This window comes from Abrus precatorius, unplaced genomic scaffold, assembly GCF_003935025.1.
Source record: "Abrus precatorius isolate BTA unplaced genomic scaffold, Abrus_2018 Scaffold8, whole genome shotgun sequence".
NCBI lineage: Eukaryota > Viridiplantae > Streptophyta > Magnoliopsida > Fabales > Fabaceae > Abrus > Abrus precatorius.
In genome coordinates this window covers 17,790,507-17,806,566 of record NW_020874428.1, presented here as the reverse complement: position 1 = coordinate 17,806,566, position 16,060 = coordinate 17,790,507, and the positions used below count along the sequence as shown (strand labels likewise).

The 16,060-nt window shown below is 28.8% G+C and overlaps 1 protein-coding gene across 1 annotated transcript; it reads right to left on the bottom strand.

Annotated features, from left to right (window-relative positions):
* LOC113874356 (sugar transport protein 5-like) lies at positions 1-4,532 on the bottom strand. The gene is made up of 4 exons (XM_027512581.1): positions 4,400-4,532; positions 2,196-2,515; positions 704-1,333; positions 1-438 (listed from the first exon to the last, which is right to left on the bottom strand). Exons 1-4 carry the CDS (start codon positions 4,530-4,532, stop codon positions 1-3), a joined length of 1,521 nt encoding a protein of 506 aa, XP_027368382.1.
* Positions 4,533-16,060: the final 11,528 nt, after the last annotated feature.

Below are 16,060 nucleotides of genomic sequence, written 5' to 3'. Positions count from 1 at the left end.
TCATGTAACTTGGTTATCTTGTGCTTTAACACTAAACCGTCGCCAATACCAGTGTTTGCCCCATATTGTATACATTGAATCCAAAGGAATTCCTTTGGTCTCGGGCAAGAATAGTATAATAAAGATGGTGATCACTGCAATCCAACCAGCATAGAAGAGGAAAACCCCAAACTTGAAGTGGCATAGCATTGTTAAGAATGTTTGGGATAAAACGAAAACGGTTAAGAACTGCACAGCAATGGCTATGCTTTGTCCAGTGGATCTAATCTTTAAAGGAAAAATCTCACTTGGAATTAGCCAGCAGAGAGGGCCCCATGACCAACCAAAACCTGCTGCATAGAAACACAATAGCACCAATACCAATATAGCGATGCCCTTTGAGATGTGCTCTGTACCATGAACACCACTCACTAGTGCTAGCACAATAGCCACCGCAATCTTCACAAGGATCAAACAGATTAGTGCAGAGTACAGACCAAACACCATGGATTGAGACCAATAATAAAAAATAGTTGGTTTGGGTTAAAAAAAATGAACTTGAGCGAGTTCTTTGAAGAAAAATTGAGATAATTGAATTATTTTAATTAAAAGACAATTGAAATTATGTAAAAAACACATTTTTAGCTTTACAAATAGTCATGTAACTATAGCTAAGTACCTATGTGGAGTGCGTGTGTTTATATATAAAGCTTAGATTAATTACCATGCAGAGAAGCATTTGAACGCCACCGACTACAAACAAGAATCTTCGACCAAATCGATCAACAACAGCAGTAGAGACAAGGATAGAAGCAAGGTTCACGAGTCCAAGTATAACCGCTGAAAGCAAAGCTGAGTCATTTCCCAAGCCCACAGATTGAAAGAGGTTAGGTGCATAAAAAGCAACAATATTGATTCCCGTGAGCTGCTGAGATAAGGGAATAACAAACGCCATCACCAAATGAGGTCGATACTGATTCTCAAATATGGTCACAAAACTCTCCTGCTCCATCGCTTCAGAAACTTGTGACAACCTAATAACTTGTTGCAGTTCAGGTTCCACGTCAATTGTGGGACCCCTCACTTTGCGCAACGCATTTCGTGCTTTCTCTATGTGTCCACGTGCCACTAAGCTGCTGGGAGTGTCGGGTATTAGGAATGCACCAATTGTCATAATGATTGCAGGGACTGTGGCGAGGCCAAGTGAAAGACCCCACCCCCATGTGAGCCTCGCTGTGCCGTAGTTTATGCAATTGGCAATCACTACGCCAAGTCCTATGAAGAATTGGAAGCCTGTGTTGAACGCACCTCGCCATTTTGGGGGAGCGATTTCAGAAAGGTACACCGGCGTGGCCTTCGTTTATTGATGTCACATGAAACACCATCAATTTCGTTAATATTAATACTGCACTTTCTAGTATTTCCACCATAACTTCGGTATTTACTCAATAATTTTCTCCGCTGGATATCTCAAATTGGGCCCAGTATCTCTCATTATGGCCCAGAAGTTAAAGCTTGACTAAGTAGGGTAGGGATTAGGGAGATGTTACTTCCGTTTTGGCAATTAAAAGAGAAGTTCAGACGGAGTTAAACTACTATAATTGCACACTTCGAAAGGAACATCATAAAGTGGATTAGGAAATGGCCCATATGAGTATAAATTGTAAGGCAGGGAGAAAAGGGGAAACATTTAAGATGGAGAAGATTTGTGGGGATCCTACTCTATTATTACTCTTATTCCTAAAAACTACCGGCTAAGCTACTAAAATGGATGTCTTTTTCCTTTTTCTGTGTTTTTCTTGTCACGCTAGAGTAAGCTACTTTTATTATACTATTCTTGTGCTAATTTTTTAGATAATAAAACAAGATAAAAGTACCTTTTAATACAACATATTTCTCTGTCTTTCCCCTGAAACTTGGTGACAAAAAGGGTAACAAAAATTGCGTGTAAGAGCCATTTCCCTATGATCACAAGGTTTGGACTTGATCCGCGATTCTCTCTCTCTTTTTTCTCGTATTACTATATCAATTGTCAAAAAAAAATAATATAATTTTTTAAAATTAGAGTGAAAATAAACATTCTCAATATTTTACTTAAAAAAACTATATTAGCACACGGCATTAGTTTATAATATTACATTTAATCGAACAGTAATATTTAAATGTACTAGAATGAAATTACTAGTAGTATATTTAATATATGGAATTTTACTTACTTGATTAGTGAAACCGACCCCAAGACCGAGCAAGATACGACCCAAGATGAGCATAGCGATGTTTTGGGCAGCACCATTAACGGCTGCACCGGCAAAGAAGATGCAACCACCAAAGACCATGGTGTTTCTCCGACCCAACGCCGTGGTGACTCTGCTGGCTAGCAAAGACGACACTAGCCCCGCTAAGTGAAGCGAGGACGTGAATAATGTCAACAGTTGACTATCATACACGCAGTACATGTTTGTTTCAGCGCTAGCAGATTTTCTCAGTATTGCTGGGAAGAATTTCTCTAGAAATGGTTTCATTGTAGTTACACCTCCTGAATAACAAAGAAAAATAAAACCCTTATTTAGATCAGTTATTTTTATCTTTACAATATGTTTACAAAAATAAATGCAAATAGTTGTTTTATTGTTTAGATAAAATTGCAATAAAAAAATCCGTGCGTGGTAATTATAACATAAGATGAAGGAAATATATGTAGTTGGAAAAGTTGTAATTATTGGTAATTATAAAAATTACAAGCAATTGCGACAAAGTACAAATGCAAACAGAATTTTAGTAAGGGATCTGACTTTTGCCTTTGTGAAAAAAACATGGGAAAAAAATAGGAAAACGAAAATGTTTTGTTTACGCTTTCAGCCTGAGAAGGATCGAGGAACATACTTCCTTGGACATTATGTTACTGTTTAAACGTACTACGCAAGTATTCTGGTAAATTTTAATTAATCATAATTAGCATGATTTAACCAATGACATATTTAGACACTTGAAGAATAATTTATATTTTAGGAACTAATATAGCTCATACTAATTATCTTATTCATTCGTATAATGATATTGGTGTTGATAATATCATTTCTTATTAGTAAAAGCTAATTAGTGTTTTATGGACATTAACTAAAGAATTAAAATAAAAATTATTTAAAATCATCATTAATACAATTTTAATATATTTCTACCATAATTTAAAAAAAACATTTATTTATTATTTTTAACTAATACTTTAAAGATATTAATTAACAAACTGTTTCTTTCAAAAATTAAATACATTACGGAAAGTACAAATGTTAACACAAGTAAATAATGTTGTGACTGTTTAAAAAATAATTTACTAAATATGTTTACTTATTTTTAAAAATTTAATAAAAATATATAATTATTTCTTAAAGTAGCCTAAACTAATCATTTTTATTTTAAGCATGTACTAGGAAAAATGCTTTGTAAACAGTCGTTAAGATGTTTATATTTAGAGATAGAATAGGAAAAAAGAGAAAATAAATAAATTATAGAATATAAAAAATAAAAGATTTATAGAAGGGATAATATTGTTCGGATATTTATAAATAAAAGTTGGTATAACTAAAGCGAGTGACACGGGGAAAAGGTTCACCATCCAGTCCAAATCTAATCATAAAGGGTCATTGCTATTTGCTCGGCTAAAGGGTCACCTGCCATTCCAACTACTATCTTTAGACTCATTACTGTAGGTTCTTAGCTTGCAAAATCCAAGCATCCCTTCCTCCTCAAGGCCAAAAATTAAGACAAATAAACTGAGAGAAAGAAAGAAAAATAGAAAATTCCCCTCTCCTTCTTACGGTTTATCTTTCTAAGGTCCTCTTTTGGGGTGTGAATTCAATATGGTCTCATAAAAACCAACAGGAAACTGGCAAAAACGTATGAATAGCATTGTTTAACAGTTACACCAGCAATAACAGCTACTTCAATTTCTACTGTCATTGCTAGTTTACAACTCCTTTGTGGTTCTTGATTTAATGAAGGACTAAAAATGGACCTTTTTGTGAAAGCAAATTATACTGCTTATACATAGATACCTTGCAGAGAGGAGCCAATTATTTAAAAATTTTATTAATCACTGTTAATTAGGAAATAAATATTTATTAAATTAAAAAATAAAAGTATAGTAAATAGTTTATTTTAAAGTAAAAAAAAAAATACTATTATTATATAGTTAAACACAACCCTAAAATGTAAAAACATTTTCTGGTAATCTGGTTTTAAGAATAAAAAATATTAAAAAATTAAAAGCATATATGCTTTTATAATTTATAACACATCTCAAATTAGTTTTCAATAAAAGTTGATAAGTTATTATCATAGTTATTTGTTCATCAATTAGCTTGACGAAAACGCAGAAAGATGAAAAGAATGCAGAAAGGCGGAAAATTATTGGAAGAAAAACCTGAAATTCCGATATCATATCCAAAAATGAGTCCACCGGATGCAGCAACGATGCAAGTGAGCACAACGGAGAGTGTTATCTTGCCGCTGAAGGCATTGGATGAAGCATCAACGTCGAATCCCCCAATGGCCATTTTGGTGGCTCTCTTCTTTTCTTTCTCTTCTCTTTCTCTGTTCCTAATTAACTGCTACATGAATTTTAGCCGCTATGTAAGGACGTTCATAATAAGAGTAATGGCAACCAATCCATAGGCTGTGGGGTCGTGTGGGCCTTTCTCTTTTGTGTTCTTTTGCATATTCTCCATCATCAAACTACCACGGATAATTCTTTTTAATTGTAATTTAATACGCAATCACCTTTTTTTTATAATTAGAATGACATAAATATTAATTAGTAAATTATAATTTTTAGTTAAAAATAAAAAGTAAATATTATTTATTCAAAAAATAATATTATATTTTTTTCGTAGTATCTAATATATTGTAAATATGATTTTCAATAAAAATGCTTAATTAGTTGTCGGAACCATGAACCTGTTTATAGAAAACTTCTATTAGAGATAAATATTTTAAAAAAAAATAGAAGAATTATTAAATTTTATGAAAAATATATTAAATTTTTTAAAAATAATACGATCTTTAAAATAAAAAATAAGTTTAAAAATCATTTACATGCAATTAAAGTATTAACCCTTTACAGTATATATAAAATGATTATCTTAAATTAAGTGTATAAATTTATTATAATTTTAAAAATATTTATTTAATCTCTAAATAATAATTTTTATCTTTTTTTAAGAAAATAAAGAATTTATTTATTAAAAATATTAATTGATATTATATAAAGAAAAAATTTTATTTTAAAAATTATTTTGATTCAACAGATCTAGTTTCTACTCTCACTAATCTTTAGGTATAATAAAATTTAAAATTACGTAATTTTATACAAAATATTATAAAATTATATTGTTAATAAAATTTTAAAAGAATTTGTTTTGAGATTTGTCATAATGAGACGATAAAATATATTAAAAAAATATCTTTTAAAAACAAAATATTTTTTAAAAATTAGATGAGTCACTATCAAAATTTATTAAAGACAACTTTAGAAAAAATTTGAAAATAATCTTTTGAAACTAAAAATAGGCTTGAGAGTCATTTATGTACACAAAAAGTATTAGCACCATGTAACATCTTCAAATTAATTGTATAAATTTATTATAATTTTAAAAATATTTATTTAATCTATAAACAAAAAATTGTTATATATATTATTCTTTTTATTTATATATTAAAAATATTAATTGATATTAAAAGAAAGAGAAAAATTATTTTTGAAAATTGTTTTGACTTGACGAATTTAATTCTCACTCTTATATATTTCTAGGTGCAACAAGAAACTCAGCCACGTAATTCTATTTAAAAGATTACGAAATTGGTTAATTAAATTATTTTTAGTAAAAAAATTATTTTAAGATAAAAAATATTTTATAAAATTATAACGTTTAGAATATAAAATAATATAGTTATACACGTATTATATGATAAACGATATATAAGGTAATTTAAATTATACATCGATGTTATAAAAAATGTGTATAATAAAATAATAAAATAAAATTAAGTAATCAAATATTTAGTTATTTAATTTATCAAAATAAAAAAATATGAAATTCATTCCATTTAATGAAAGGAATAAATATATTGCATGTGACACAAAAGTCTTACAGATTGAAAAAATTTAATTTAATTAATTAATAAGTAGAAAAAGGAATAATTATAGAAAGAAATTATTGTTAATATGAGAATTTAAAAAAATTTATAAATAAAAAAATTCAAATAAATAAAAATTATCATTATTTTATGTAATTTAGACCATTTGCTACCAAAAAGGAAAAAAAATAAAAATTTTGGGTTAAAAAGTTAAAAAATTTATTTAAAAAAGAAAAAATGTCCAAATTTTAAAAAAGTTAGATTTGAAGGTTTGAGTTTTTAGAGCAACAAATTAGTTTTTTTTTTCATTTTAAGAGAGACCATGGAAGGAGATAAGTTTGGTAGAAGTCATGACTATGATGATGGGTAGAGGAGAAGAAACTTTCATGGTTAAGGGTAATGGAAAAAAAAGTTTTCATGGTTGAGGATGTGAGTTAAAGGAGAAAAAGAAGAAATGTGGAGATGAAAGGATTTGCTTTTAGTTGGAGATGAGTTGATGGAGATAAACTTACATGTATGAAAATGGTGGGTTGAGAGAGACGAAAAGAAGTGGTGAAAGAAAAAAAAATTAATAGTAGACTTAAAAGGTTGATAATGATTAAAATAGGACTTTAAGAGTTTTATTTTATGAAATTTACATGAATGTGTTTGAATATATATGAAAAATTTAAAGAAGGCATGTCAGACTTACTTGAAATTTGTGAACCTCTTTCCTTGCTTTCCTCCTTCTTCACCTTCTTCTTTCTCTCTTTATTTTCAAAATATCTCCTCTCAAAAAATTTTATACCCCTTTTGATGTCTTCCTCTCTATGGTTCTTTTCCTCTCTTTTTGTTGGTATAATTTTTGCTTTTAAAATTTTTACAAAAGATCAAAAATTCTGAATTTTCTCTTTTTTATTTTTATGTATAAGGCAAGTATTGATTTCTAGGTCTAATTATTTGCATTTCTTTTTCTAATTTTGAAGTCCAATATGAATTTTCCTATTTTGTTAAAACAAACATTAATTTTCATAAAATATTTTGTTCTTATTCTCTTTTTATAAAACATAAATTCAAAATTTTTAAAAAATAAAAATAAAAATAAAATTTTTTAAACAAAATTTAGGTATTCATAAGATTAGTTTAATTTTCTAAAAAAATAAAATTATATGAAACAAGATAATATGACAATACATATTATTCCACGACAAACAACATTAAAGAAGATGAAGAAAGATTATACATCTGTAATATAAATCATTGCAAAAAAATGTAGTAATTAAAATAAAGTACTTTAATTTATTAAAAAGTATTTGAGCATATATTTTAATTCAAAATTTGATATTAACAAAATTTAAGAAAGTATAAATTATACATAAAACTCTTATAACTTATTTGTGAATCAAAGATAATACAAATCACACGTCAGTATTCTAAAATGTTATACAATAAAATAGAAAAATAAATTTTAAAAATTAAATATTTAATTATTTAATTTATTAAAGTTAGAAATATGACTTATAATTTAAAAAATATAAAATTAATTTATTTCATTAAAAAAAATATTTAAAGAGAAAAATATATTTATATTACTTGGTAAAGATAATTATTTAATAAATTGAGTTATAATAATTAATTTGAAAATAATCTTTTACGGTATAAAACCTAAAATAACTTTATTACATATAAGTTTTGTCAATTTAAAATGCATAATAGTAGTATAACTATACATTAATATTATTGATCATTACATTAATAAAGTGAAATAATTTTTATTTAATTAATAAATAAAAAATAATTAAAAAATATTTAAAGAAATATGTTATGATTAATCAATGAAATAAAATTAAAGAGAATTTAATTAATTAATTAATTATATAATTAATTGAAGATGAATCATGAAATCTTTTATGTTGTCTAATAATTTAAGAGAGAAATATTTTCAACAAAAAAATTTAATTAAATAAAATAATTATATAATTAATTAATTTTAAAAATAAAACTTAATTTTTAAATACTTAAAGTAACATGAGCATAGATATATTTTATCAATTTATAATGTGTGATGTTAGAGTAATTTACATTAACATTATAAATTGATACACATGTTTTATTTTTATATTATTTTTTGTAAAATTTTAACATAAAAGAAAATTTACTAATCCAAAAAAAAATATAAATTTAAATCAAATTAAATTTACCTTATAAAAATATTTCAATCCCCCCAAATTGATATTAATTTTATGTTGACTCATAATTTAGTTATTGACATCAAATGATGTTGCAAATCTTTCATTCTATAGACTTGCACATTGGGATGGAAATATATCAGGTTGTCTGACAGCTTACAACTTAGCTTTTTTTAAAGTCTAGCTTGACTTAGCCTATTTAAGTAACAAACTTAATTTAGACTTTTTTATAAGTTTAATTAATTAAATAGGTTAAGTTTGAGCTTAAGAAAAAATTTATTAGGCTTATTAAAATAACTTATTTAAAATTCATAAAATTTAGAGTAATATATTCAATAATTTTATATAAAAATTATAATATAATATTATTAAATAAAATAAATTTTAAAATAAATAGAATTTTAAATTAAAAATCTTAATCCTTTCGTTGGAGTTAAAGAGTATTCTTACTACATACCATGTAAGAGAGAGTCTGCTTGTTAATATCTTGTTACTGTTGCTCAATCTATATTATACACATAAGGTTGATTTGTTGTCTCAATTATATCTATCGTTGGTTTATCTCATTTATCATCTTTTTACGTATTTATTTATATTATATGTAACTCTCTTTTTTTTTAGATTAATAAAATGTCTTCTCCAATTAAAAAATAAAATAATTTATTTATTTGAAGGTCTAGGCCATTAAAAAGGCTAATAGGCCAAAGCATACTTTTATAAAGGCTAGATTTAAGCTTAATAAAAAGTTTATAATAAATAATAGGTCAAAATTAGGCTTCAAAATTTTTAAATAGGTCATGCCTATTTAATCAAAGCCTAGTTTAACACAACCTATTTTTATCCTTACTTGTACAAACTCATATTTTCTTAGCTGCTAGAATGTTTTAAGTGTAGGTGTAAAATCTCGAGTAAATGAGTAAATGTGCCAAGTTTTTATGATGTCTTAAGTAATTTATGAGAAGAATATCACAATAAATATATCAAACTTTGAATTTAATCTTTTTCACACAAAAAGGTGCCAAATCCACCTCCAACTAATATACAAGTGTGCAGTTCTCTTATAAATAAGTATGTTAAAATCATCTTTATCTATATAACTTCTCTTCAAATTATTTGACTAAATAAATATGTCATCAACATGACTACTAATTGAAAAGTTAGATTGATAAATGACTAAAGTAATTAATATTGATATCAAAGTGACAATTTGAGAAAAATTTCACCTATGTTGGGTCCAACTATTCTTAACCTATAGCTCTATATCTTGAATGTTGACATAAAAAGTGTGGTTACATAATTTTTTTAGTTCTAACCCATCATAATACCTTCTTTCTATCTTTATTATAATCTAACAAACTATTTTTCTTTACATATTTTTCTACAAGTAGCTGGACTCAGAATTTGTCTTTTTTATTCATTATATCTCAACTCTTTTACTCAATAAAGTCACATTAGCTTCTCTAATTATTCTTATAGTAAGTTTATCATCCAATTACTAAGAATGATTATATCCCAGTTGACCAAGTTAATTCTCTTTTTATCATTATTCTTCAAAAAAAAACTCACTTAATTCTCTGTTTAATCAAGTTAAGAAATATTTTTTTTTATTTTGCTTCATATTTTTATTTATAAAATATAATTCCAATCAAGATATTTTAAAAACCTTATTTGTACTTTTCATTTATGTTACCTTTTCTTTGGTAAGTTAGATTTTGTTTTTTAATGTATTTTTAACCTAAATCCATTCAATTCTTACCAAAACTACAAAGATAAACCTATTTAAGAATTATTTATTTTTATCTTATTTATTCATAAAAAAAAAAAGTCAACTAAAAATTCAAGAAAAACCCTTCTTTTTTTTTTCTCTTTCGATATACTGTTAGGGACTTCTTATTAATTTGTTTTACCTTTAGCATGTTTTTTAAGAAAAACTCATAATTAAATGTTTTATAACTTCTAATTTTTTGTGCAAAATAAATTTCAAAGCAAAGACGTAGCGACAACTATTTTTAGGATTATTTGTTATTTATTTATAATCACATAATGTAAAAATATTAAATTATCCTATTTAATCTTTTAAAAATATTAAATATTTTTTGTTTTTTACAATGAATATTTTTAAATAATTTCTTTTATTTTAAAAATCTTACTATATGTTCACAATCACACAATAAATGTAATACTTTAAATTTAATTTCTGATAAATAAATTTTGAAAGAAAAATAGAAATAATAATTTTTTTTATTAAATGGTTTCCAGTGTATAAGTTCTAACAAATATTTCAAAATAAGGATAGTTTATAAGTTTGTATCAATGATTGCTACAGGACCAATTCAATTTCATCAGAGTTCAAATAAATTTATTGTCCTATAGCAGTTTCTTTCATCATTTCACTTATCTTGGTCACCTGAAATATAAATGTAAGGGTGAGTACTTTATACTATCCAAAGTATGCAAACGTAGAAACTTACCTCACACATTTCACATAATTTCTAACACATTCTACACTAGTATAATCAATTACAAATAACACATAACACATTCTATTTCAAATTACAATCAGTGCGCTCACTGCACCAACATATTTCACACACGTGCGCTCACTGTATGTAATCATGCTCACTGTGACACTGTTATCATAGTTTCACACCATCGATGGTCGCCGATTGTAACACATTAAATTAATTTTCAAGTAATAATTTCATAAAATGGGAGTAATAAAATTTTTATTTAAATAAAAGATCTCATCACAGAGTTTCATAAAACAGTTCAAAATAATAAAGGATTACAAGTTTATATCAAAGATTGTTACAGGACTAATTCAGTCACATCATAATTACAAAATACAATCTAAGTCCTATAACAGTTTATCCTTCCTTCACTGTATACGGTGCTGATCGTCTTGGTCATCTGAAAAATAAATGTAAGAGTGAGTACTTTACACTATCCAACACACATAAACATAGAGACTCACCTCAAATACTATACATTTATTAACATATTTTAAATCATGCATTCACAATACAAGCATCTCAATCTCAATTATAATCATCATTCATTATCTATTCCAATTCAAAACACAACCAGTGCACTCACTATACCGTTTCACACACACGCACTTACCGCACCTAGTCACGCTCAATGTGGCGCTGTGTTCACAGTTTCACACTATAAATTGTCATCGGTTACTCCCATTTCACGAATACCGCGTGGGTAGTCACGGGTCGCTCAACAAATGTGTTGATCAGGAGTCTAGTCAGAAAGAGAGTGTGTGGCCTGTGGTGCACCCATGTTCATTGTTAGGTCACCACCACTCTCTCTTTCCCAAGGTATCTCTATCGTTCCCATCTTCCACACCTCTAGTGTATCGCTGAATCATTCATAGCATATCATACACGACATACTTTGCCCACATTTATTCACAGTACACGGCACACAGGCCCATAATTCATTCACAAAGCTTGGCACATATGCCATTATTCCATCACACAACATATCAACAAGTCATCTGTATCCATTTACAACTATTTACATTATTCAATCATCATTCCTCAACATACTCACACACATTCTCAATCAAAGGTATGTCAACCCTATGATCAATTCATATTTCACTCCAAACACACAGTAATTTTCATCAAATCACACATTTCTTACTCTCTATCTCAGCCACATCACAATATTCAACGAAATAAACGGTAAATTAAATACAATGAGATAGGGTAGAGTCCACCCTTACTTCAAATGAAGACCCACACACCAAATCAACAAGGTAGGCGCTCCCCCACACAAACTTGACCTAAATACATGGAAGAATCCCATGAAAACCCAAGAAAACCGAGAAAACAGTGAGTAGGGATGAGAAATCATAAACCCTAACCATGGAAACTCACCTCCAAGCATTCCCAACACGAATTCAACCTTCAATCTAGCTTACGAACCTCTTTTGAGACAATTTAGTCGATGAAATGGGGTTTGGGAGTGAGGAAATCGAAGAAATCTCGAAGGAAAAGTGAGAAATGAAACTTTTTCAAACCCTAACCCCTAATTCCTTTCTGCTCATGACTCGCTACAGCGACACCCTTTCTCACTACAGCGAAAATCTCAAAAGGAATTGCATTCTGGTTTCTGCAAAATCTCGTTACAGCGAGACTGCTCCCAGAAATGTACCCTAAACTATCGCTTTGTCGCTACAACGAGGGACCTTTCGCTGCAGTGATAAGGTGACAATTTCATGCTTTGCTCCCAGGGCCCTCTCGCTACAGCGAGAATGCCTTATTATTACACTCTTAACCTGTTTTTCAGTCCAATCAATCCAATTCAATCATATACAAATGTTGTTATACGCGTCTATCAGTATTTATACGCACCAACATTCAAAGTCAATCACACGCTCAAGTGCAATTCCAGTATCCATTCACATTATATATATATATATTATAAATACACAACACGAAAAAGTCAACGCAAACACTTATATTAATAATCAAACTATATTACAAAATTCGAGGCGTTACACCAGTTATTCCCGCATCACGGATACCACGTGTGTGATCACGAGTCACTCGAAAAAAGCGTTGGTCAAAGGGCTAGTCAGGAGGAGAGTGCGTGGTCTGTGGTGTACCCACGCTTACTATTGGTGTCACCACCACTCTCTCTTCCCCAAAGTATTTCTACCGTCCCCATCTTCCACACCTCCAGTATATCACTGAACTATTCATAGCATATTCACAACCACATTTAACATGTCTTTTCATACACATTTCAGCCACATACATTATTCATGGCCCACATTCATCCATGTTACATTCAACGCACAATATTTCCAACATAATTCCAAGTACAATAGCCATTCTCAACACACGTATTACTCAACATCGACTACATTGTAGTTAATCACATGATTTCCATCACAAACCACTCAAATCAAATCATTTTCATCACATATTATACAATCTCTACTACATTATGCTCAAACATTAAATCCTCATGAAAATACATATCATCCTACATTTTATCCTAACCGCATTAAAGTACATAACCAAATAAGCAATTTTCAAGTACAATGAGATAGGGTAGAGTTTTCCCTTACCTCGAATTGAAGACCCACGCACAAAATCAACCAAGGAAGTGCTCCCCACACGAATTTCGTCCTAAATACATGAAAGAATCCCATGAGAACCAAGGAAAACTAAGAAAATAAAGAATGAGGATGAGAAACCGAAACCCTAACCATTAAAACTTACCTCCAAGCATTCCCAACACGATTTCAACCTTCAATCTAGCTCCCGAACCAAGGAACTTGAAACAAGATTAGCAACAAGGAGTAATTAGATAAATGAAAATTAATTAAAACTACTTACAGTACTCAACTAATTATACTTAAAAACTAATACAATTTGCACATTGCTCCCCAGCAACGGTGCCAAAAACTTATTGAATCTTTTCCTTCAAATACGCAAGTGTACCGAGTCTGTTGCAAGTAATAACCGGTAGAGTACCGGAATATTGTCCTCAGAGAGCAATTCAAATGTATTAATTAATAAGATACAAATTAATTGAGCTTATATACAATAGAATTGGTGAATGATTTTCATGAAATATTAGACAACAATTAAAATGTAAAGCACTAAAGTAAAATATGGTAAAATTCAACTTAAAAAAAATTGGGATTGAATTTCATTTATCTCCCCCTCTATATACTAGAATCCAGTGATAAATATAACAACCATTTCCAATGAATCTGATGTAAAATACGAAATTTATATATTTCAATTCCTTGAAAATAAATTCCTAAGATAATTTTTCAAATGTTGATTCCTCAAATAGTTAATAAACTATCCAACATTAAAATCAGGATTTAAAAGCAATCAACAACTTAAAATCTATTCCTAGAACAACCAGTTATTGAGTAATATCAATCAAATCTAGATCTAAATAATATCTTCCTAAATACAACTCAGATCTGAACTTCAAAAATCGTTAAATAACTAGATTCAACCATTAAAACGGATTGAGATCACCAAATAATTAGAAATGAAGAAGAAACAACTATATTTATATAGATTACTGAGAATAAATCAGGTTTAAAGATTTACATTCAATCCCATACAAGGTTTAACTGCTCATGGCAACCATATCAACAAAAATGGAGATACAAAAGGGAGAAAACATAAAAAAACTGAGTATTCCTACTCTCTTTCTTTGCCTTGCACCATTTTAGACCTCTAGAAATGGTTTTGGAACAATAACCTCTTACTTGAACATAAAAATTGCCTTTTATACTGGTTTACTCGAGTTTCTCTCGCTACAGTGACATGGCCTCTCTGTAGCAAGAAATGGAGATATAAATTAGGTTATTCTATTTTCTTCTCGCTGCAGCGTTAACTCTCGCTACAACGACACATAAGTCTCTCGCTACAGCAACCACTTCTCGCTGTAGGGACATGGGAACAAATTCATCATCTTTTCAATACGCATTCTCGCTGTAGAGAATATTTCTCGCTGTAGTGAGAAACCTCCAGAAGTTGACTTTTCTGCAACTTCATGCTTCAATTACTCCTCCTCTGTCTTTTTCTAATCTTCTTCAACCTTAAGTAATGTTTCTCTTGTGATTCCAGCTACAAAATAGATCAAAAAGAGATTAAAACACTAGAATTGCATTCATTTCTAAAAATATATATGTATTTGTAAAAGTTCCAAATTTGAAGGGAATTTAACAAAATAATCCAACTTTTAACACAAAAGTGTTCAAGTTACCATCTCAAATCACTTATTTTATACACTTATCAACTCCCCCAAACTAGAATCTTGCTTGTCCTCAAGCAAAGTAATTGAATGCACAAAAAACTTTTACAAAAAAGAATTTTTGAAATTGATTTGAGATAAAATCAATCATAATTGCCTCCATGTTCATCATCTAAGATTTTTCAGAACTTTTCAACTAAAGGAAATTGTTCATGATCAAGGATTTTGGTTATCTATTCAAAAGAATCAAGATATTGGTGCAATTCATTTTCAAGAAAATAAGAGTAACATCATTCAATAATCAAAAGAAAAATCCTCTCATTCTCATAAATTTAGTGTTTTTCTCACTCTCTTCAATGAATCCCTCAAGTTTGACTTTGCTCTTACTTCTCAGCAAACTAAGTACACACAAAAGACATAGATCATAGGGTCTTTCAAAAAGGTTGTAATGTGGCTAGGCATACAAATAATTCATTGCTTTTCTGGAATTCAAAGTGAGTTAGAGCATTAATGCAATCAAGATCATCATCTATTAGTAAGTTTCCATCTCTATTTTTCCTCACTCTAATTAACACCCAGCAAACTAAGTACACACAAAAGACATAGATCATAGGGTCTTTCAAAAAGGTTGTAATGTGGCTAGGCATACAAATAATTCATTGCTTTTCTGGAATTCAAAGTGAGTTAGAGCATTAATGCAATCAAGATCATCATCCATTAGTAAGTTTCCATCTCTATTTTTCCTCACTCTAATTAACACCACATTTTTGTTAACCCTTGGATGTTTCCCTCTAATTTCAACATTTTTCATTTCTTTTGTCATTGCTTCTTTTCTTTTACTAGAGGAAAACTCCAATCATTCATTTATCATATACCACCAACTCATGTTTTTGCAAAAACAACATTTAAGACCTATCATGCCCTAATGCTCCTTCTCAAAGGTATGAAAAATAATAATTCTCATGAAAAAGCTTGAGGTATATACATTTTTCAAAAAAAAAGTAAAAAATTTGCTTTTAGGCTCAAGGGCTTCC